General features: G+C 44.1%; 2 protein-coding genes across 4 annotated transcripts in view; both read left to right on the top strand.

Moving 5' to 3' along the window:
- PTN (pleiotrophin) overlaps window positions 1-8,545 on the top strand; it is a 154,020-nt gene extending 145,475 nt beyond the window's left edge. For all 3 annotated transcript variants that reach the window (XM_061582704.1, XM_061582703.1, XM_061582705.1), the window contains exon 5: window positions 7,728-8,545. In XM_061582704.1, the coding sequence (XP_061438688.1) occupies window positions 7,728-7,780 (53 nt within the window). In that variant the 3' untranslated portion in view covers window positions 7,781-8,545. The remainder of the gene's footprint in view (window positions 1-7,727) is intronic.
- A 2,527-nt stretch (window positions 8,546-11,072) lies between these two features.
- Window positions 11,073-12,975, top strand: LOC133363120 (dnaJ homolog subfamily C member 4-like). The gene is made up of 2 exons (XM_061582237.1): window positions 11,073-11,076; window positions 12,326-12,975. The coding sequence occupies exons 1-2, from the start codon at window positions 11,073-11,075 to the stop codon at window positions 12,973-12,975; spliced, it is 654 nt and encodes a 217-aa protein (XP_061438221.1).
- Window positions 12,976-24,951: the final 11,976 nt, after the last annotated feature.

Genomic DNA, 24,951 nt, shown 5'->3' with positions numbered 1-24,951 from the left:
ACCTGTTATAAGAACCGGAAGGTTGCTGCTATGAGTGGTAGCTTTTACTTTCCTCCTCTGTGAGGTGGCATACAGCTTGCGCCATGTCTTGATATCATTTTTTTGGAGTGTTTTCTTGCCCACCACTAGGGCTGGGAGAGAAATTCTATTCAATTTACATTTCAACCTGAATCTATCAAATTTGCACTTTCTAAAACAATATGACAAACAAAACACAGCCATTCTTCAAAATTTGCATTTATTTGAATTTTGTGATTCAGTTCTGTAACCAATGTTTACAAAAATGCATCTATTAGGGGGAAATGCAGATTTGTTTGCTGCCCTGGGCTCCTGCTGGGAGGAAGGGTGGGGTATAAATCAAATTATAAATAAGTAAATAACATGCATATATTAGTGAAAACAACAAACAACAATGCATTCTATTAGGAGAAACTGCTTGCAAAAGTGTGTACATTTGTCAAAACTGCATACAAAAACATTCCTATTAGGACAAATTTGCACTAAAAGGCTGAAGAATTTTCATGAGATCTTTTTTGTTTAAAAAATTTGGAAATTGCTGCTGAAATGTGGAAAACTGAATTTAAGACTGGGAAAATGAGAAACTGAGAGAACTGAAACTGATAGATCTTCCCTCCCTATCCACCACCAACAATGTGAAGCACACAGTGTAATGACATCAGAATATGAGGTAACAAATAAGCTCTACTGCTGAACTATGAATACCTCCCTTCAAATTCTAGCAAATTCTGGATGGTCCAGCCAGTCATGGTATCAGGAGGCAAAATGAGTAGCACAGAGCTGAAAACAGAATAATCATGGGTAGGGATTATTGAGGAACTCCGTTTCTTGAATTCTGATGTGAACTGACCTGGTCCACGCTTCCTAGATCTATGTTCATATTGGGACATAATTATCCCTTGGTTTCACACGTCTCCATATTTTGCAATGCAGGATGCAATGTGTTTAGAAATGTGCACAACTGAAATAAAAAAATTAAAATACATATTTAAAAATAATTAAAGATGAATATTCCTGCAGATTTTTAAAAAAGAATTGCATATTAATGGGAAAATGCGATGGGACACACTTATGAACAAGAACATTGGAAATTGACAAGAACTCAAAACAGACTGATCTGTCCATCCTTAACCATGGTCATTACCATGAAAGTGGCTGTATACTATAGCCAGCATAGATTTTTCGCATTCCGCAATGTTAAATTGAAAATACCTCCCCATGCCATTCTGCTGCTTCCCATAACCTCCTTACAAAACAAAACCTTACAAAACTTATAGTCTGAATTCAGAAACACTTGCTTAACAATCCTCTATGTTTTCATGGTGATACACAAAACAGTCAGAGAGAATCAAAAGTGTAAAACAAGAGGGGAAAAAATACAGACCCCCGTTGGACTTTTTTCTGTAAGTGGTCTTGAAATTAATTAAAAATCAGCCGTGTTCAAAGAGTACCTGTAATCCTATTACTGACCTTCCCTATTACTATTCTAATCCTATTACTGACCTTGCCCCATACTCTGACCTTCATCTTCTGCAGCTGCATTTTGATTAATTTAAGAAATTTTACATTGAAGTCTATTATAGCATCGGGCATGCTCAGTAAGAACAGTCTGTGTTCTAAAAGTCAGACTCACAGCTGCTTGGCTTGGCTAATCAGGGGGCCACTTTATTTTCACTTTAGACAGTCATGGCTGCCCCCAAAGAATCCTAGGAAGTGTCGTTTGTGAAGGGTGCTGAGAGTTGTTAGGAGACTCCTATTCCCTTGACAGAGCTCCAATGGCCAGAGTGGTTCAGGCCCTGTTCTGGGGACTTTAGCTCTGTGAAGGGAATAGGGCCTCTCCTAGCAACTCTCAGCACCCTTCACAAACTACACTTTGCAAGATTCTTTGGGGGAAGCCATGATTGCCTAAAATAGAATAAAGGTCTGGTGTGGATGTGGCCGTGACAGCTTTTGTTTAAATTTGGGTAGGAGACTATGCGCCTGCTGTAGAATAAAAAGGTGGAGAAAACACTGAAAAGCACTGGTACTGTTCACAATGTTTTCCTTTTGGAAAGGAATGGGGCCTCTGACCAGTGCCTGCCCACCCAATCTCCTCTTCTCCTTCCCCCTCTCCCCTCCACCTTCCTCCTACTCCTACCCTTCTCCTTCTCCCCCCTCCTCCCTGCCCCTCTCCCAGGTCAGTTTCACCTATCCTAAGCCTGATTGCACAGGAATAAATCCCACTGAACTCAAAAAGTATGCAAATGATCTAACCTGCCCTGCCCTCCTCCTCCCTCCTATTCCCTCCCTCTTGCCCCTTCCCTCCCCCTTCCTTCCCCCTCCCTTCCAATCCCCATTCCCTTCCAATCCCCTCCTTCCTCCTCCTCCTTCCAATCCCCTCCTCCCTCCCCCTCCTCCCCCATGGTCAGTTTTACCTATCCTAGGACTATGACCTGGGAGACTAGGGTTCAAATCCCCACACAGCCATGACACTCACTGGGTGACCTTGGGCCAGTCACTGCCTCTCAGCCTCAGAGGAAGGCTCAGAGGAATCCCACTGAACTCAAAAAGCATGCAAATGATCAGACCTGCCCTCCCCTCCTCCTCCCTCCTATCCTCTCCGTTTTGCCTCTTCCCTCCCTCTTTCTTCACTCCTCCCTCCCCCTCCCCTCCCTTTCCAATCTCTTCACCCCTCCTTCCCTTCCTCCTCCTCCATGGTCAGTTTTACCTTTTCTAAGCATGATTGCAGGGGAATAAATCCCACTGAACTCAATAAGCATGCAAATGATCAGTCCATTCTCAGCAAACTTGCACAGGATCCTATTTCTTACCTCCCAGATTAAAAAGCAGAGAAATTCACTAGTAGGCAAAAAAACCTCTTGCGGTTTAAGAACGTACCTATAGCCCACATATATTTCTATCAAACTTTAAAAAACAGGGAAATTGGGCAGCTCTAGTGAATGCACCAGGGGAGCAGGAGACCTGACCTCCTCTCTGAGATATTGTACTGCCCTACAAATTTGTATAACTACAAAGACAATTTGGGTTGGTCTTTCACAGTTCAATTCACTTTCTTTGTACAAAATGCATAGATTAGGGTCAAGTGAGCTGAAGTAATGCCTATTTCCTTTTGAGAATCATCATAATTGTAAAACTAGAGATCCCAAGATCTCTTGAGGAAAGTCACAAGAATTAAATGAGTGGTTTAAATTTGTAGTGCCTATTAAAGGAAGCACTTTTAGTTTATAAGTGTTGATGGCATTAAGAGGCCTGTCAAGTGCCAAGATCCCGGGGCCAATCAACTATAGCTCACAAAAAAACACCATCCTAACACTAGGATCAATTCATAAATCTGTTAAGCCAGAAATCTTGGGTACAGAGAAACAAATTTCCCAGTCCTAACATAACCTTTACATAGGAATAAATCTCATGGATTTTGTTGGATCTAGGTGTGATGGTTTAGCATCATTTCTTAGCAATTTGGTAGCAGTGCTATGCAGTTTCAAATAGCTGCAAGCAGCCTTTTCTAACTCACCTTTACTTTATGTACACAAACCTTTACTCTGGAAGCAGCAGGGGGAAGGCAATTATGCTGAAGAATTGATGCCAAAGGACTGAAGCATAGGACCGACAATTTAAAGCCGCAGAAGGGAAACTGGATAGAATAACTAGCTCTTAATGGCTAATTATTTTTCCTCGGTAAGAGGAGGGTCTGGCACAGTTTTAATAATTATGAGTTGTGTAGCATCCTAAGAAGCAGCGGAAGTCATGCAAACTACGCTGAATCTTGGCTCCAACCTGCTGATGCAACTGTACAGTTGAGGAACTGAGTGGACTTGTCAAGGAATGTAAAATTCCTCACAATATGCCATGGTAACTTGATTCATTGGACTAGTCAGATTTTGTTATCTCCCATTAAGGTGTCGGTATGATTGGTTTAGCATTCAGAATAAATGCCTATATTCCTAAGCAAGCTGTGTGCAAGAATTTTGTTTTTTAATCTAAACTGCATAGCATACTTCCCATAGATTGGCCAGGGACTGATCAAGGGGCAATCATGAGATGTGCCCTAAACCTGACTTTAGTATTGTATACAGACTACTTTCTTTCTTTTAAGTAGAATCCAAAGTGTCACCACTGTGTGTTAAATTGATAAGGAAAGGATATATACTTGAGATTAGTTAAGACAAAACTAAGGAAGGGGAGAAATTCAATTCATTTCACATTTAAAGCCAAATGTTTCAAATTAACACTTTCCAAAACAATCTGACAACTGAAACACAGACTTCCTTCAAAACTTGCGCTTATCCAAATTTTACCATGTGCGACTTCAATGTTTACAAAAATGTGTGTATTAGCAGGAAATGTGCACAGAAATGAATATATTTGTGAAAATAACATGCAAGCACTTCAACTGCTAAAATCTGTACATTAGTCAAAACTGCATACAAAAATGTGTGTTAGGAGAAATTCACACTAAAATGCTGATTTTCATGAGAATTTTTTTTTTTAAGCCATTTGCTGCGGAAATGTGGAGAAACAAATTTAAGACTAGAAAAATGAGAAACGGGGGGAGTGGAAATGGAAAGATCTTTCCAATCCGTCCTACATTGTCCCATGCTTAAACACGTACAGAGAATCTTGCTGGGTCTCATGAAGGAGGCCACAGGCTCCTCATTCCTTGGCTTAAATAAAGGGTGGGATGCCTCAGGCCTCTGGCCAAAAGCAGTCCTCCCAGCCTCTCTATCTGCCCCTCTGGACTCTCCCAAGGCCACACCCCTCTCTGTCCCTGCTCTGGGCCCTCCTTGAATGCTTTTGCTTGGCCAGAATGTGCTTGAACTGAGATAAAGCCTCTTGCTTGCCTGGATTGAGAGATGTGTGTGCATGTGTGTGGTTGGGATGGAGCCTATTATATATATTGCATTTGTGGCTCCACCCATTTTTGCCTCTGGACCCACCCACAAGTAGCAGGCAGCCCCCCAAAGGTTGCCCATGAGGAAATGCGGACGTTGGTCTGAAAAACATTCCCCAACCTGGGAAGGGCCGGAGCTCAGTGGCTGAGTGTCTGTTTTGCATATGGTTCAATCCCCAGCATCTCCAGGTTGGGCTGGGAAAGATCCCCTGCCTGATACCCGGGACAGCTGCTGCCAGTCAGTGTAGGCAATACTGAGCGAGAGGGACCTATGGCCTGACTCAGTATAAGGCAGTGTCTTATGTTAAATTATTGGGCAGAACTGTCTTCTGCTGGTGGTGGGAGCTGCCACCACTGTCTAAGCTGTGCTGGTTTGCTGTGGCCAGGGTGGGATTTCCCTACCATTTTCAGCCATTCATCTTTTCCTCCCCCCCCTCCCCCCGCATTCCAATTGCAGCCAATGGGAGGCAATTTAACTATGCCAGATTCACCCCTAGTCCCAGCATCTGTCACCAGGGGCAGCCACCTCCCGTTGCCTGATGTCAGAGCTAGTGCTGATGGCAGATCACCTGAGAAGGCCCAACTCAGACCTGCACTTCTGCGATAAGATTTTCCAAATTATTATTATTATTATTATTTTATTTATTTATTAAATTTCTATACCGCCCCATAGCCAAAGCTCTCTGGGCGGTTTACAACATAAAAATCAATATACAATAGCAAGGTTTCTATTATACTGTTCACTCAAAGAAAAAAAATCTAAGCAGTTCACATAAAATCCCACTTGATCACTGAAGTCATCTGCAGGAGTGGTGTTGGTTGTCCCCCGAGCTGGCGAGGCTCACTTAACATCAACACAAAATCGAGCCTTAAGTATCATTGGCCCAGTTCTCTGGAATGCTCTGCCAATGGTTTCTAAATTTGTTGCAAACTGCTTTGATTTTTTTAGAAAAATGAAATTGTGGTATACAAATAAAATAAAATAAAAAATGCTAAAAAATCTTCATTAAAACATATCAGCAGGAGCAGACTGTCCAAACCAGTAGACACAATAAAAAAAATCAAAATACGGATAAAATGAACAGTTTTTAATACATATATATAACTTGCATATTTGGCCAGGTCTTCCTAAACAAATCTCTTGATAACTTGGCCACCATCATCTGTCATTCTCTTTTACTTTAAACTGCCTATGCCTTTAGCAGAAAGAGGAAAATACAGCCAACATCTGCGGCAGGGGAAAGGGGACAGGGGGCAGGGAGCTGCCTCACCCTCTCCAGGGTCACTTTAGCTCTCAGTGAGGAAAGCCCAAAGACTCCACAGTGAGTAAGTTAGGAAAGGTGGAAGGTGTCTCAGTGTCTGTGTGTTTATAGATGTATGTGTAAAACCTTTCTCTTGCTCTCCACTGAGCTGTGACCTGGTTTCTTCAAGAGCTGCCTGCTATTTTCAGTTTGTTCTAAGCTAGTCCCTGAGACAATAGCTTGCATGCCAAGTAGAGCCGGCTCTTGAGATTGGAAAGGCTCTGCCTGAACCACAGCCTTGTTCCTTCCCATTCCCCCATTGCTTTCAAGCCTCTTTATATCCTTTTTTATCTTAAGGAGCATCCTCTTACCTATAAAGTGGCATTGGATGTGTGCAAAGGATTAGATCAGAAGCAGCCAATGCGCTTCTGCCTTTCAGATGCTGTAGAATACAACTACCTTCAGCCCCAGCTAGCATGGCCAATGGTCAGGGATAATGAGAGTTGGAGTCCACATCATCTGGGGTCCATCACCTTGGCTATCCCTAGAGTACATTATACCTTTCTTGCTTGTTTCACTCCAGTAATGGCTTGTTTTCAGTGCCGGCTCCAGGTCTTCTGAGGGGGCCCACCAGAGCAAGTTCCAGGTTTGAGGGGGCCCTGGGCAAAATGCACTCTTGCGGGCCTTAGGAATCTTACCGAGCAGTAGCATGCTGAGGGGTGACATTTTAATTTCCCATAATGCCCCAGACTATGTTAGAGGCTTTGTGGGAAATTAAAATGGCGCCTAAGTTCAGCTGCTTGGCACTGTTCACAGCACTGGGCTGGGGAAAAAATTAATGGGGATCCCAGGGCAGGCAAGAGTGGCAGACCTTACCAGCCATCTGGGGCTCTCACTACTGATCAAGGTTGCCAGGTGCTGATGCTGGACCTGGGCCCTACCCATCCTGCAATCTCTGCTGCCCATTAAATTATTCTCCTTCTCCCTGAAACCAAGGGTAAATCCACACCATTCATTTCAAGTACATCCAACACACATTTAAAGCACATGACTTTTCCAAAAGAATCCTGGGAACTGTGGCTTCCCCCTCCCAGAGCTACAACTTCCCAGCCCCTTAACAAATGACAATTCCCATGGTTCTTCTGGGGAAGGCATGTGATTTAAATGTGTGCTCCAAAGGCTGCTCCTTTGGGCTGCTCCAAAGAGCCAGACTAGGCCCTAAATCAGATTGAGAGGTGTGTGCACAGCCTGAGTGACCACTCATTTGGCAGAAACTTTTCATTCTTTCACTTCTCTGTGTTTCCAGACATTGCTTTCTCCAGCATTTTGGAGGCCCTCAGGCACAGCACCCTCAGCAGGTCCCCTAACCTGGAAGAAACGTGACATGAAAACTGAGAATTCTCTTAGGCTGCCTCTGACTTTCTTGGATGCTCTGTGCAAAGTGGAAAATGGTAGCACCATTAGGGTAGTGGGCCCCCTGCTGGTCTTGAGCCCCTGACAAATGCCTAAGCATGCTGCCTTATGGAGCCTATTTTGGATGCCCTTGTGTCATTGTCCTTTTTTTCTTGTGTCAACAGAGCCCAAGAAAAAGAAAAAAGAAGGCAAGAAGCAGGAGAAGACGCTGGAATAAAGAAGCTGGGCTGGGCTGCGTGGGAAAGGGACTTCCTCAAATGTAATCGGTTAACATGTTTCATTGACACCTAGGCATTTTACCCAGAAGATGTTTATAGCTTAATTGTACAATAGGAAGAAATAAACAAACACATACATCCTCTTTCTTCTTTTTTATTTTTTACTTTAGTATTTTAAATGTATAATAATCAGTGGAGACTAGTGGCTCCAATGTCAGTGGGGCAGTGAATCTACTTGGAGTTTTAGTCCAAACTTTCAAGGAGCTGAACAAAATGTTGAAGCTGAAAGCACCTTGGACAGCTCCTTGAAAGTCTGGACTAAAACTCGGAGCGAATTCACTGCCCCACCGACATCAGAGTCACCAGTCTCACTGTATATAATCTTAACCACTTTTGTAGAAGTCTGCAATAAAAAGGCAGTAATGTCTTTTAGTACACGATTTACTGTTGTATATTGGAACATATAGATTCTTTTGAAATCCCTCCTTTCCTCTCTTTGGGTCCCATCTTTTTAGGCCTGGCTCTGCATGCTAAAGGGCAGGGTTTGTGACCCCCATGGAACTCCCACAAGATGTGTTCTGTTGAGGTTCCATGATGTCAGAATGGTCTGTCCATATGTTGTGGAGACTGGCCACCTAATGTGTAAAACAGACTTTTTACGTTTTATAATAGCCAGAGTGGGTCTCTGTCCCCAGATTGTACCTGCACTGAATAACTAACCTGGTTGTAATTTACACCTTTTAATAAAACAACTTAAGGCTCTAGTCCATAATGATTTCTTAATGTGTTTCCTGAAAACATTTCCCTTCACGTGATGGAATTAAGAATGAAAGTATGGTTGCACCACAAACCAAGGAACCAAAGCTGCACGCCATAAGAAGGTCTTCTCCACTTAGAAATAGTCTGCCCTAGATAGTGATACCCATATGAAAATGCAGTCTTGGATCTAAATTTTAATGAGCATCCCACAAGAGTAATTTGATTATTGGGCTAAAGCGGCTGTTGTCTTGTCTTAATTCTTAAGCACTAGCTGATTCCACACCTGAATCCATTTCTCTACCTTCTTCAACCTGGGGCCCTCCAGATGTTGAGGACTACAACACCCATGGTGATTAATGGTCAGGGATGATGAAAGATGTAATCCAGTCTGGAGGACACCAGTATGGAGATGGCAAAGCTATATGCAAAATAAGCTCCAGGACTTAAAATACATATACAAATGACCTTGTTACATTTGGTCAAAAGTCCATCTAGCCTAGATCATTGCCTTCATTTGTGGTCAGTTAGACACTTCTGGGAAGCTCACAAGCAGGGCATGATGGGAACAGGTGACCATTGTGTGATGGTGCATGGTTTCTATCTTGTTAAAAGTAAATGTTGCTAGAACTGCTCTGTGCTATATCAACATGTAAACCTGTCAGATTTCTTCTATTGAAATATTGATGATGGCTGGCATTTCAAAACAAAACAACAGAATTCCACATAAGGCAGCCATACCTTGCATGAAATAATGTTGAATGGACCTGTTTTTCTGCTTCTTCTTTGAGAAGATTTCTGAAAACATGTTAGAGTGTTTCCACATGGCACTTTCAAAGGAGGTGTCTCTCCTGTCAAATATTGAGTGTTCTCAGAAAAAAAGTATCTTTGTCCTTGAAAAGCACCCCAAAGACACCTTCAAACATTGTTAAGAATGCACAAATATTCATGGTCTTTCGAGCTCAGTATGTATGTATGTATGTACAGTATTTATTTATTTATGTATTTATTTATATGAAGGCCCCCCCACCAGCCACTAAGTGCTCTCAAAGCACCTAACAAAGATAAGACATCCCCTCAGCCAGGCTTACAAACTAAAAGTTGCATTACTTAAAAGGAAACAGGATGGGGAGGGAGGAAGAAAAAAAGAAAATTCAGGCATTAGCTCTTACTTACAAAAGTTCTTACTGGTTGCTACAGAAAACTGTTCAAGGAGAGGAGAAGACAAAAATGGCTGTCTTCTCAGCAGAGCCAATAGAGTGGCCCTGCTTCCTTTCTCTCCATCATCTGTAGCCTGATGGGATGGCTGCTGCCACATGATCATTGATGGAGGGAGCAGCCTGATGGAGCTGGCTTCTTAGCAGAGCTGATGGCCATGTTTCCTTTCTCTCCCGCTGTCAGTATTCTATCTTGTTCCATGGCAAAACAATTGCTACTTTGAAGCATGTGATAGCAATCCTCAGTTTGTTTGTTTATTTTATAAATACATTTGTATTAGGGTTGCCAGGTTCCTGGCCTGAGTCTGATCCTGTATCTTTAGGAGAAGAAAAAGTCAGCCAAGTGCAGGTGTACTTGCACCACTGTAATGGGAAAAACCACAAGGTGAAATTCTCCCTTCCCCCTGCACAACTTTTAAAGATATAGAAGACCTCTTCGTTGCCAGGCCCGGCCTCCAAGAGGTCTTCTGTATCTTTAAAAATTGTGCAGGGGGAAGGGAGAATTCCACCTTGTGATTTTTCCCATTACAGTGTTGCAAGACACCTGCACTTGGCTGACTTTCTCTTCTCCTAAAGATACAGGATCAGTCTCAGGCCAGGAACCTGGCAACCCTAATTTGTATACTGCTATTTCATTAAAAACATCAAAGTGGTTTACAACAAGTTCAAAACAAAACAACCATACAATAAAAACATTAAAAACACAATAAAACCAAAAGTCAACTACTGCGAAAGGGCATCTTCTTAAATGCCTGTGTAAGCCTGGCAGAACAGAAAGGTATTCAGCAGGGGTTTAAAAGTTAAAACAGAAGGCACCTGATGAATCTTTGTTGGCAGAGCATTCCAGAGAACTGGGCCGATGACATTGAAGGCTCAATTACATGTTGATGCTAAATGAGCTTTGCCAACTCTGAGAATGATGAAAGTCACTCCTGCAGATGATCTCAGTGATCGAGCTGGGATATAAGGGTTCAGGCATTCCCTAAGATACCCTGGACCTAAGTTGTGCAGGGCTTTCTAAATTAATACAATGACCTTGAAACTTGCTTGGTAGTGAATGGGCAGTCAGTGCAGATGGTTTAAGAGTGGTGTCACATGTTGTTGGCCATGTACTTCCATCAGCCGTCTGACTGCCGCATTTTGCACCAGCTGGAGCTTCCGAACTAGGGCCAAGGGCAGCCCACACAGAGTGCATTGCAGTAATCCAGCCCTGAGGTTACCAATGCATGCACTACAGAGGTCAGGCTAGTCCCCAGGACCTGGTAAGTATTGATACAGTATACCTCTTCTATATATGGAAGTTGCTGCCTGAGCTATCATGGGTAGTTGCTCTGACAGACCTACCTTCTATGTAATTATGTTTCTCCCAGACAGAATCATAGAACCATAGAGTTGGAAGAGGCCTAGAAGGCCATCGAGTCTAATCCCTGCTATGGGGTGGCGGCACTGCAGTTTTGAACACTACTCAAACTTGGGTGCGTGTATTAGAACATCTGTGGAAAGATGCCGCCACGCTTACTGCTGCATGCGCAGGGGCTATCTATAGCAGGGGTGGGGAACCTGTAGGTCTCCAGATATTATCGGCACTCCAACTCCCATCAGCCCCAGCCAGTATGGCCAATGGTCAAGAATGATGGGAGATGTAATCTAGCAGCATCCAGGGGGACCACAGACTCCTCACCCGTGTTCTACAGACATTCTAATGAATGTGTATAGGTCAGGACTAAGGATGGAAAGAATATGTCATTCTGATTATCTCAGATTCTCATTTTTCCAGTCTTAAATTCAGTTCTCCACATTTCTGCGGCAATTATGATTTTTTTTTTAAATCCTCATGAAAATTCTTCAGCATTTTCAGTCAAGGGGAAGGACTATAGCTCAGTGGTAGAGCATCCGTTTTGCATGCATATTCAATCCCTGGCATCTCCAGGTAGGGCTGGGAGAGTCTCCCTGCCTGAAACCCTGGAGAGCCACTGCCAGTCAGTGTAGACAATACTGAGCTGGATGGACTCAATATAAGGCAACTTTCTATGTTCCTAAATTTCTCCAAACATACACATTTTAGTAGGCAGTTTTGACTAATGTACATATTTTACAAGCAGTTTCTTCTACTATGATGCATTTTGTATGTTATTTTCACTAATGAAAAAATTGAAATGAACTGTCTTCAAGTCGATCCCAACTTATGGCTACCCTATGAATAGGGATTTCATGGTAAGCAGTATTCAGAGGGAGTTTACCATTGCCTTCCTCTGAGGCTAGTCCTCCCCAGCTGGCTAGGGCCTGCCCCGCTTGCCACAGCTGCACAAGCCAGCCCCTTCCTTGTCCGCAACTGCCAGCTGGGGAGCAACTGGGCTCCTTGGGACTATGCAGCTTGCCCACGGCTGCACAGGTGACAGGGCACATAACCCCTGAGCCACTCACTGTGGGGGTGATCTTTAGTTGGCCCTTTACACCCAGGAGGCACGAGCGGGGATTGGAACTTACAGACTCTGGCCTCCCAGCCAGACTTTCCTCCCCACTGTGCTATATCAGCTGTCATTTTCACTAATATGTGAAATAAACTAACAGCGTTAATAAACAGAGGGCTAATAAACAGCTGCATCATACTCCACCCGGACAGTGACCCAGTGAACCCTGACCTGCACAGCCAGTTTGTGAAGCTCAATGAGGCCTACCAGCTGCTGAGCAAAGAGAGCAGCAAGAGGATCTACGACAGCTTCCAAATGGCCCCAGGAGCCCGGCTGGCCCCAGGCAGCCACCATGGCAGCAGTTCCAGGAGGAGCCCTTTTGGTTTTGCTGAGTCTGGGAAAAGGAGTGCTCCAGAGCCCGATGAGGACCTCTGGTACTGGCAGCAGTTCCACCAGGCCTCTTCCGAGCCGTTCTCGGGTCCCGAGGTCAAAAGGAAGCATCGCCAAAACGGACGGCTCTTCGGCTACTGTATACTCCTCATGGTGGGCAGCCTGGTTGTCCACTACATTGGATTCAGGAAGCTGGAGGACCTTCACAACAACTTTATGGATGAGAAGAATCGGGTCATAACCCAGATATATAAGGAAAACAAGGAGCGGGCCAGGTTCCTCACAACGGAATGTGACCCTTGGGCCTGGGAGCCCGGAGAAGAGTATGCCTTGAACCTAGACTGGGAAGGTTCGCCGGAGAAATACGTTTCCCGGGACGGTATTGACTCCACTGCTATTTCCCTCATCCGCCATTACTGAGCCAGCTTCCTCTCTCTGTTCCTTCTAGAAAAATTTTTCTTGCTTTTGTATGTGTCTCTGCCCATTTGGAGATGAGCATTTGTCTCCCATCTTTTCTCCTGGGCGCCTTTGTAGAAGGCCAAGAAGAGAGAGGAGTGAATTTTTGCTTTGTGATTTGTTAATGTATTATTATTGGATGTTGTAACTGCTGCTTTTTGTAAATTGTATTGTTTTTTTATTGATGTATTTTTATATTTGTGTTTATTTTTTGTAAGCCGCCTTGAGGGCCTTTTGGCCAAAAGGCGGGGTAGAAATAAACTTAATAATAATAATATGTTCATTTTTATGCACACTGTTCCCTAATGTATGCATTTTTTGTAAGCATGGTTTGGTTGGAGAACTGCATCCCAAAATTCAGATAAGTGTGAATTTCAAAGGATGGCTGTGTTTCAGTTCTCATATTGCAAATTTCTCCCCCATCCCTAGTCAGGACAGACCTTGTCATCAGGATGCATCTTGCATTCCCACATGCATTCAAGATCCCCCGCATGAATATCTGAAAAGGTCTCTGGTTAAGAAGAAATGGCGTTTCTACCGCAGGAAAGAAGAGAGCCTTTGTAGTTGCGCTGACATTTATTTATGGGTGTGAAAAGTGAAGAAGATATTTGGGAACTAGACTGTGGGTGCAGTGTGGGAAAGCACATTCTTATAGCGCCCAGAATAACAAGATGCTGTGATGGCCTAATTTATTTTTCTCCATTTCCAAATGAAGGATAATGTTACTTCAGTGCTGGCAGCAGGACAGTTTCCTCCACCCTGTGGAGGCTGGTCCAAATGGGCCACTGCCTCGGCAACTTCTGTCTGCCCTCAGCCAACCCCCATCTGCTTGCCATCTTACTGCTTGTCAGCTCCTTAGTTTCATTGTTCCCCTTGTGGAATTCAGCAGGGAGAAGGGTGGGGACAAAATGAGAATGACTTGGTTCTGCCTCTCATCAGCTCTCTGTCCACCTACTCCCTGCTTTCCACCCTCCTGATCCCAATAGGCACCACTGCATCCACCACACCTGAGGGCACCTGAGGGCCACAGGATAGCTAAAGCAGCCAGGGCAAGGCCTAGGTCCTTGGGCACTGTTGCTTCCTCACTGCTTGCCTGCTTGCTTCCCACTCAAATTGATGCTGTAATGCAACCGTGCAGGCACCAGCGTGTATCATATGAGCAGAGTGTAGGGATGGAAAGATCTGCCAATTTCGTTTCTCTCAGTTTCTCATTTTTCCAATGCTAAATTCAGTTCTCTACATTTCTGCAACAATCTGCAATTTTTTTAAAAAAAAATCCTCATGAAAATTCTCACTATTTTAGTGCAGATTTCTCCAGACGAACACATTTTGCAAGCACTTTTGACAAAGCTACACATTTTTGCCAGCCATTTTTCATCACATCATGCCTTTTTGCCTGTTATTTTCACTCATATATTCATTTTACGCACATTTTCCCCAATACACGCATTTTTGTAAATATTGTTTAGTTGGCGAATTGCATCCCAACATTCTAATAAATGTGGATTTTGAAGGATGGCTGTGTGTGTTTTGCTTCTTCTATTGTTTTGGAAATTGCAAATTTGATAAATTCTACTTGAAATGCAAACAATTGAAATTCTCACCCATCCCTGGCAGAGCAACACATACACGTAGACAATGCCTTCTGTGTTCAGGTGCTAGAGCAGCCAGGAGCCTTTCCCAGTTGCACTGACTGTAATTTGTTTGAGAAAGGTGACTAAACAAGACAGCCAGCAAGCCCAGGACAGCAGCAAGCACACATCACTGCCTCTGGGGCACCGGCTCAAGAGGACGGGAAAGACCACATAGGAGGTTACAGAACTCTCTCTCTGATGTGACACTCCCCAGCATCTGCTGCCTGAGGAAGGTGCCTTACTTTGCACCCCACTCTGCCTACCAGCAGGATACGATTCACGAGTTACTTTCAGAATGCAACATTCCAGGCCAACTTTCTAGAGCAACTTGGTGCCCTCCAGATGTGATTGGATTAGAACTCCCATCGTCCCTGACCATTGCTTGTGCTGGCTGGAGCTGATGGGAGTTGCAGCCCAACAACATTTGGTTGCAGAAGCTGTTCCAAGCTTTCACTCCATCAGATATCTTGCTGCTGCTTCCTTCTAGTCCACTGACCCAAAAGAAATCCATGTCAGTGCGTAATTTCTGACAGCTTTGAATGCCTGTGAACATTCTGTGAATGCCCCTATTTTATCAGGCTAGTGCCTTTGCTTAGATCACAGAGAAATCCTTTAAGTGGCAGTCAGGGGGTGCTTCTGTTCACAAAAGCAACTCCCAGGGGCATTTTGACTTTACGCAGGGCAAGCAAGCGGAGACTCCCAAAGAACAAGAAAAGTCACCTACTCAGTAAGCCATTGTCCAAAAGGATATTTGTTCTTCGCATTGTTCTGTTTATAGGAAACAAATCCCATCATCTTTAGCTTCATTGACACCCCCCACCCAAGCACATAGTTTTGCACTTCTGAGGAAAGAAGATGTAACGCAATACAGAGAAAGCTTTGCAAAGTAATCAGTCTGAAAACAGCAGATGTCCCTGGTGCGTCCCCCGTAATACAGAAGATTTTATTGCAATGCAGTCTCTCTGGTAGGGCTGGAACAAGTATCAAGACAATGTACAATCATATGTTGCTTTTAATTTATTATAAATATATATGCAAAGTACATGTATCATTGCAATGTACAAGGTTGTTACTGCTGTTGCTGTTGTAGTAGTAGTAGTTATTATTACTATTATTGGTGAGTCTATTATGCTCTGGAATAGGGTCAATGACTATGACAGAAAATGGTCTGCTATCTCCATGCAGAGATCAAAATTGCTCAAGGGCAAAGAAAATGAGGGGAAGAATAACCCAAACAGTTAAACAAGGGGTTGGCCAGTTACGCACCACCCAATAAGAGGGCGCAGGTTTGCATCAAATTTGCATAGGCTACTTTATATGTAGAGTATTGGTGTCTGGTATATGTTGCAGCAGGATGCAGAAATGAGTAGTCTGGTGGTTGAAAAAGTAAAGAAATGTAAGGTTTATTACCAGTGGGAAATAAAGCGATTCTGAGTACAAGCATATATGTGGCATTATAGAATCATGAGGCTGGCACTTAGACACACCATCTATCTAACTAACAAGATAAAGGAGGAAGGAAGTAAAGCCTGAGAAAAACAATCTGCATATCAGCAAGTGGCTACTTTTAAAGAAGGAATCAGTGAGGGAAGAATAGGTTGCCTTTTCTGTCTATTGCCTGCCACTGGTTCAGGTTTCTTGTTATGAGTGTTGATGCTTTACTCTCAACGGAGAGATACAAATTTAGAAATATTTGTTGAAATTTAAATAAAAATATGATACATTGCACCATAATAGGGAAGACTGTGATCAGATGACCTGTATTGCCTGCTCAGTTTGCTAGGGAGTTGTTGCTAACTGTTGATGGTCAACGTCAAGGCCCCTGGTTCCTTTCTGAGGGTTCTTTAGAGGACAGAGGACTGTCCACTGGCAGTCCTTCAGACAAGGACTGTCCTTTGTAAAGTAGTAGACATGGCTACCTTACTATGTTGGCATTTAAATGTGGGGTAGTGGGAGGGATAAAATGTACAGGAGATTTTCCCAGTGTTCCCACATGCACTGGCTCCATCCTGACCTTGCTCATGTGGGAAGATCTAAAGGAGAGTTTGAAGCACATTTGGCTGAATATGCGTAGAAGTCTTCCTTTCTCACATCACTGCAGAACACCCGTCCATCAGTGGTACACAGAGAAGATGGTACTGGGTCCTACTGGGGAACTGACACAGGCGACATGACAGTAATTCCATCTGACCTACTCTCAGTGTCAGGGCCTTCAGAGTGCCAGGCATCGCATACATGATCTTATCAATGGTACAACAGTCCTGTAAGGTAGGCCAGTATTCTGAAAGGATGGGCAGGACATATGTACAAATTACAGATGGGTGGAGGGGACAGGAATGAAAAAAGCTAAAAAAACCAGTATTTTTTTCTATTTCATGATGTTTTCCTCTCCAAATTATGTACAGTAGGGCCCCGCTTTACAGCGCTTCACTTTACGGCACTTCTCTAATGCTGCGGTCTCAATTAGACGCAATTAGACTAAAGCCCCACTCATACGGTGCTTGTTCCACTTTTATGGCGGTTTTCAGGCGTCGCACGCCATTCTATTCAATGACTTCCGCTTTTCAGCAGTTTTCGCTTTTCAGCAGGGGTCCTAAACGTAACCCGCCATATGAGTGGAGCCCTACTGTATAGGAACATCAGAAGCTGCCTTATGCCAAGTCAGATCATTGGCCCATCTAGCTCAGGACTGTCAGCACTGACTGTCAGGGGCTCTCCAGGGTTTCAGGCACGAGTCTCTCCCTGACCTACCTGGAGATGCTGGGGATTGAACTTAAGACCTTCTACATGCAAGGCAGATGCTCTATCACTGAGCTACGGCCCTTCCGGCTTGCTTAACATTGGCAAAGAAGCAGGGGTGGGGGGGAGAGATCTCGAAAGAAAATAAGTCGAACACACATTTGTTAAAGAAATAGAATTTATTTTCAGTGTGTGAATGTCACCTTCCTGCTTCAAGACATTGTTTTGACAATTCTGGCCTTTTCAAATTGCTGATTGCGATGAGGAGAAAAAACTCCTCAGACAGTTTAGAAATCTTATACGAAATGGCGAATGCTGCTGCTGCTGCGGGGCTGCTCCTCCATTGAAAAGCCACGGGGCCTCTGGATGGCGGCAGCAATGATAGTGGTGGCGGCGGCCTGCAGTCCTCTTGCCTCCCCCTCAGAGTCGCCCTGTTGTTGGCTTGCTGCACTGTCAGGGGGTGGAGGTGGGAGGAGGCGGCTCGCTGGCTTCCCGGGCGTGCTTTCTTCCCAAATGATTTTTCTCCATGGATCACTTGAAAATTGCTGAGGATCTTGGCAGACCAATTAATGATTGTTCTGCCTGTTGTAGCAATTGCAATGTACTGTGTTAGACGTAGAATTTTTAATTGTATTTTTACAGACACACCGTGAGCCACCTGAATGCCACAGTTCTCAGTGGCCCACAAGGTTCATTCAGGTGAACAAACTCAGCACAGGGCTTCAGAGAAAGGAACTCAATGTTCTTTAGACTCCTGCATGTTATTCTTTGGCATGGATTTCTGCAGCCTGACAATTTGGATGGGAATACTTTTTTCACAAGCACAAGAGGATGATGATCTTTTCTTTTCTTTTGGCTGGTTGGGCTCATGAACTAGAGCCCATAAAAGTCTGGACAGTCTTTGCTGCCAAGAAGAACTTTAAATGAAAAATAAAAAAGAAAGATTGGTGGAAACAAGACTGGAAACATTCAACCTGTATCATGAAAATGAAAACACAGAGCAAAGGAAAGTCCAAGGGGTGGAGTCTAACTGTAGCCCATAATACAAATTTCTAATATTTAACTCTTCAAGGGTCATGTTCCTATACGGGCTGTTTTTTTCAGGATCACTTAGGTAATGATAGGGCGATTGTGATCATGCAAAATCCACCCTCAGTCAGGGAAAGTCTTGAGAGAGCAGACTTTTGTGGGCTCTTCCGGATGATGCTTTGGTTGTGCACTCGCCCTGTCTTATTCACTGAAGTTTTCAGAGGGTTCTATTCTTAAATTGCTGCTGTTCTTAAAACAAGCTGTTATTCTTTAAATGGAGGTTGTCATTGTCTGCCATGTCACAAATTAAAAAGAAGGTATTTCCCCAAAAAATTCTAGAGGGGGTGAAGCACAGCTTGGGGGGGGTGCCCTATTCCCCCTCCCCCTACTACTAGGCTGCTTCGGATGCTGCCATGGCAGCATTATAGGCATCAGGAAGGAAAAAGATGCCTTGTGCAGAGGCTTCTTGCAAGTTCTCTCTCCTCCCTGGCTCAGCTCCTGCCCTTTCCTGCCTCAGGGAGGGTTAGGGGAAGGGAATAAGACAGAGAGGCAGGGTTTAGGGGTCCACAGGAGCTTAGTCCAGGGTATTGCATGGTGGGGAGAGAGGCATTCAGACCCGGTTTTGCCACCACTGGCATCTTTGGGCTTATCCAAATGGAGCGGGATAATCCACGGTTTCCATATTTGGTTTGTCATCTGATAGTCCTCACTTTGCCTTTTAGTTCACTCTTTCCCAATTAAAATAAAACATTTTTTTGCACCCGCACACGCAGCGGTAAGACCCCTACATTCTTTTCGCTTTTTCCAAGCTCCGCCTCTAAAACCTCCCCCTATCAACCAATTGGTCAGCAAAAAAATTACGTATGCTCCTCTCCCCCTTTGCATCAAAGCACAATATGGCTGTAAAGGAGTTCTAGCCTGGGAAGGAAAGGCTGCTGGTCGATTTCACGCCTGCCTTCCCATGAAATTGACAAAGGTTTCCGGAGCAGGCTTGAAACCCACCAGAAGCCTTTTCTTGTTTGCATTTGCGATATTACACTTAAACGAATGTATGCTTTTCTGCCTTTATTGATATTTAAGGAGATACACATGCTGGCAATGCACTTATTTCTCCAAAAAAGCAAGAAACATGTCACCTCCACTCCTCCCTTTCCTTCCCGGAAAATGAAATTGACAAAGCTTTCTGGAGCAGGTGTAAAACCGACCAGAAGCCCTCTTCTTGTTTGCATTTGCGATATTACACTTAAAGAATGTATGCTTTTCTGATTTGAAGCAAAAACCCCAGCAAGTAGAATGAAATTGACAAGGCTTTTGGAGGCAGACTGAAACCGACCATCCCCCCTTTCTCGCTTGCTGTGCATTGCAGATCTCACCCAGTTTGCAGGCTGGCAAATAATAAAATGCATCTGAGCAGTAGTTGCAGACCCCCCCCAACACCCCACCATTGCGATGATTGGTTCAATTTTCCCGGGCTTATTCTCACACATGCGCAAAAGTGCAGATACGTGATTGGCTGGAATGAGGAGAAGGGGCAAGGGGAAACGCCCAAGAACCGCCCATCAGCTGTAAAGTCCGCAGTATTGCATCCTAACTCCTGAAGGCACAGTGGATATTCCCAATTTTAAACAGCAAATCGCATTTTTGCCGGTATTGCAAGGAGCGGATTTAACCCGCGAAAATGCGTAACAGCGCGAGACGTCATTTGGACAACCGAAAAATAATGAACACACATAACGGGCGTGTCACACATTTTGCAGTCGTCTGGATGAGCCCTTTGTTAGGAGTCTGGCAGCATCTGAATTTGAAATTTGATCAAACTATTGTGGGGGATAATTCAGTTTACAGAGCCCAGCCAACTTCATTAGCGTGAAGTAAGACTACTGTGGGGAGCTAGCAGAGAATCTAGGCTCTGCCTTGTAGAACAAGCTCAGCGCAGGGCTTCAGAGAAAGGAACTCAATGTTCTTTAGGCTCCTGCATGTTGTTCTTTGGCATGGATTGCTGCAGCCTGACAATTTGGATGGGAATACTTTTTTCACAGGCACAAGAGGATGATGATCTTTTCTTTTGGCTGGTTGGGCTCATGAACTAGAGCCCATAAAATTCTGGACAGTCTTTGCTGCCAAGTAAAGAAGAACTTTAAATGAAAAATAAAAAAGAAAGATTGATGGAAACAAGACTGGAAACATTCAACCAGTATCATGAAATGAACTCTGCATTTTCAATTATTCTCTTGCATAAACATGCCACGACAGGCAAAGCAAGTCAGGCGGCCTTATCAAAGGGAATGTGGAATTTGACTTTGCATTCCTCACTGAGATACCATCTCAAGAAGTCCCCAGACTGTCTTCAGCTATCAAGAAAATAAACATATACTTTAAATAAATGCTTCACAGTCATTCAGTGCTACCAATGGCTTCTCCAGCCTACCTGAGAATGAAAGGGAAAATTTCAAAACATTTTTCACCCACTCCCTCACTCAGAGATAATCATAGATTTTAGGACCCAAATTTATTCATGTATTCGGTTTCTTACCTGCCCTTAGCATGAGCCCAGGGCAGATTACAACAATATAAACATTTGTACATATTTAGCTCAGTATTGTCTACACTGACTGGCAACAGCTCTCCAAGGTTTCCGGCAGGAGGCATCTCTCCCCAGCACCTCCAGGTAGGGCTGAGAGGAATTCCCTGCCTGAAATTCTGGAGAGTTGCTGCCAGTCAGTGTGGACAACACTGAGCTGGATGGACTCGGTATGAGTCCTTTTCCTATATTCCTCCTCACAACAACCCTATGAGGTGGGCTAGCTGCAAGGGAGTGCTTGGCCCGTGGGCACCCAGTAAGTTTCATGGTCACAATGAACTTCTCCACCATTATCACCCCAACTGCTATGGCTAGGATCTCAATGGCACTTTTTACAGAAGAGGATGGAGTAGGGGCAGGGAGAGGGGAGGTTCAGGACCTAGGGCAAAAGACTCAGGGCTCAATCCCCCTAGACCCTGACAATGCTTCTGGTGCATAATACTATTTAAGGAGCAATAGCAGTGGCTACCCTGTTCCCTTCTTTCTAGAGTTACTGTGCCAAGAGGTCTGGCTCAGTATAAGGCAGTGTCCTATGCATCCTCCCTGGCCCAGCTCAAGTGCTTTTACCTGGGTGGAATGTGTCCTTCAACCGTAATAACACCTCTTGCTTGCCTAGAGGATGGAGGGATGTGTGTGTGTGTGTGTGTGTAAGAACCTCTGAATTTTGCCTGGCTGGAATATAGACTATGATACAAAAATATGAATCACAGTCATTGTCCCCACCCAATTTTTGTCTCTGGCCCCACCCACCATTGGCATGTACCCCCCCCCAAAGCTTGCCTATTATGGAATGTGGCCCTTAGGTTGAGAAATGTTTCCAACCCTTGGTTTATGGAATCAGGTTTGGTAGTTTCCAACTTTCTACTACATCGCCTTACACCACCACCTCCAAGCTACAGTGTGTGTTTGTGTGTGAGTGAATGGGTGGAAAATAAGTCTCCTCCCCTTTCTGTGCACAGATCCTCTGGGCCTGATGTTTGTGTGAACGTGTTTTACAAATGAAGGGCAGGCTCCAAAGCTTCATAAGTTTGTGCCAGGGATCTGTGATAGGCCAGACCATTTTTAAGTTTCTCCTTTGAATTAAAGATAGGGTGAACAATTATTTTATTTATTTATTTATTTATTGCATTTACATCCCACCTTTTCTGCAAGGAGCTCAAGGTGGCATACATGGTTCTCCCCCTCCTCATTTAATCCCCACAACAACCCTATGAGGTGGGTTTGGCTGAAAGGCAGTGACCGGCCCAAGGTCACCCAGTGAGCTTCATGGTTGAGCGGGGATTCAAACCCTGGTCTCCCAGACCCTAGTGCAACACCTAATAACTATTTAATTTATATCCTGCCCTTCCTCCCAGAAGGAGCCCAGGGTGACAAAAACTGAAGCAGGGTATTGGACTATGTGAGCACCCAGACTTGAATTGTTGTGTGTTCCCACCTTGATTCTGCTTGAGCAGGTCCTCACATGCACCTATTATCCCTTGTCTGCAGGCCATCTGTCAAGAAGCCAAAAAGATGGAGACAACAGAAGAACAACAGAAGACCCCCGCTGGATGAGGCCCAAGGCCCTTCTAGTCCAGTATTGTGTTCTGACATTGGCCAGTCAGATGCCTATAGGAAGCCCATAAACAGGAGCTGAGTGCCGCAGCACTCTCCCCACTTGTGATTCCCAGCAACTGGTATTCAGAGACATACTGCCTCTGACAGTGGAAGGAGAATGTAGCCATTGTGGCTAGTAGCCACCGACATCCTTATCCTCCATGAATTTGTCTAATCTTTTGAAACCATCCAAGTTGCTGACTATCTCTGCATCTTGCGGTAGCATATTCCATAATTTAAATATGTGCTGTCTTCCAGCATCGAGTTTTATTGGATGGCCTGAGGTTCTAGTACTATGAGAGCAGGAGAAAAACTTTATTGGTTTGCACAATGACTGCACTGAAGGGCTTAAGAGCTGCAGAAGACCTTGGGGGCAAGAGAGTCCTCAGCCGTGGGTGGAAGAAGCAACTCCCCCTCCCACACACACATTCTTTGTGAATACTCAGAGGGCATGTTTGCAGGAACTCAATTGTTGGCTTGTTTATAAATGTGTTCTATGCTAGTCTTCAGCTAAATCTCTCAAGGCATCATAGAAGAAAACAATAGAACCAATATCACGGCAAAATTAAAATTAAAATAAAACAGCAGGTGCAGCAATTGAAAACGAAGCCATAAAACTGAAAAACAGCAATTGAAATCAAACCCCAAACCCCGCAAAAGAGCTAAAATCACAATCAAGGTGACTTAGAACAGAATCCTAGGATTCCTGGGAAGATGTCCCAATGGACATGTTTCAGATCTCCCTCTCCACAGGCTAACCCAAAGCTGTATAGGGCTTTATACACCAAAACCAGCACCTTGAACTTAGCCCAATAGCTAACTGGCAGCCAGTGCAATTCTTAACAGCCAAACTCACACAGTCTATCAGAACAAGAGGAAAGAGGCGACAACAGGACTAATTCATGAGAAACTGGTTTTCTTTTATTGACTATTATGAGACAAGCTTCTCATTTTCAAAAATACAATATGGTTTTACAACCGCATGAACTAAAGTAAGGAGATATTCTATTTAGGAATTCACTATAGAATTTAGTAGCAAGACTCTTAGGGTTGTATTGGAGTAGGTTTTGCTCAGAGTAGATGCATCCTTATTAATGGACTTCAGCTAGTCACGTTCATTCATTCCAATGAGTCTCTTGATATGATTTAGTTGCTTACAACCCTAGTATAGTGCTGTTTTTTTGTTGTGTGTTATTCTTTGTCAGGTTATATAATTTTTCTCTGAAGAAGTATCATTACTCTTACGTATACTTTACCTAATAAAAACTAAAAACCAAACAAACAAACTCTCCTCCCTCCACCATGTTCCCTGAACAGAGATAAAACTACTCCAGGGCATAATTTATTTATCTCCAATTGATCTCAAAGGGAGGGGGAAATCCTGTTTTAGAAAGCGTCTGAAAGGAGGGGGGAGAAAATAAAAAATTACACTCCTTCCTTTCTACACTGTGGGGACAAGCCCAGTAGGGTTTGGATCTGGTGGTTTGACTGCCTTCAATTCTCTCTTCCCTGACTGCGTAGGGTTGCTTTGTTACATTACACACTGAAACGCCCAAGTAAATAACAAGATAGCCTCCAGGCAAGTTTCTCTGGAGAGGGCATTCCACAGAAGGGACGCCACGGTAACTTTTTTTAAAAAAAAAATCCTTCTCCCCAGTAGCCTTCTACTTAACTTCAGGTGACAGAGAGATATGGAGGAGAGCTTCAGGCAGAAGCAATCCGTGGGGTGGTAAATGCAGAATAGTGTCGCACACCGGGATGCCAGATTCCTAGCATCACTGCCACCTACTGAGAGGGGAAGGAGAGAGGTTGGGGAAGGAGAGAGGTTGGGGAAGCTCCTTGCAGCACAAGCATGGCGGCAGGTGTGATCGATTGGCTCTGCCACCGTGCATGCACCACACTGACCTCTGGGTAAGAGGCAGCAACACTCAGCTCCTGGAAGCCAGGTGAGCACTGCTGTCCTGCCTTTGCTACCCCACCACTGCTGGCCTCAAATGATGATCACGTGGTTCAGGCAGGCTGGTGTTTTCAAGGTGTGTTATAGGCTTCCTCTGGTCTTACGGATTTTGTTCCTCACAAGCTCTCTAGTGCCAGATGAAGTATGTAGTAATAACAGATGGAAAGGTGTGCAGATTTCTCCATAGTAAAACACAAGCCATTTTTTAAAGGGTTTCTTTCCTTTCACACTCCCTTTCCCCCCATTTCTAGGAGGCCAGCTAACATACTATCTGTTCATGTAAACATCAGATAAGCGACCACGAAACCTACCAGCTATGATGGCTGCAGCCATGTCTTCAGCAGCACACAGATTTTACAGCCTGGTCCAGACAACAAGAGTGTCCGAACGGATGCACCAACTTT

The sequence above is a fragment of the Rhineura floridana genome, chromosome 8 (genome assembly GCF_030035675.1).
Source record: "Rhineura floridana isolate rRhiFlo1 chromosome 8, rRhiFlo1.hap2, whole genome shotgun sequence".
NCBI classification, from domain to species: Eukaryota; Metazoa; Chordata; class Lepidosauria; order Squamata; family Rhineuridae; genus Rhineura; species Rhineura floridana.
The sequence above is the reverse complement of the archived record's forward strand: the minus strand, read 5'-3'. Positions and strand labels throughout refer to the sequence as shown.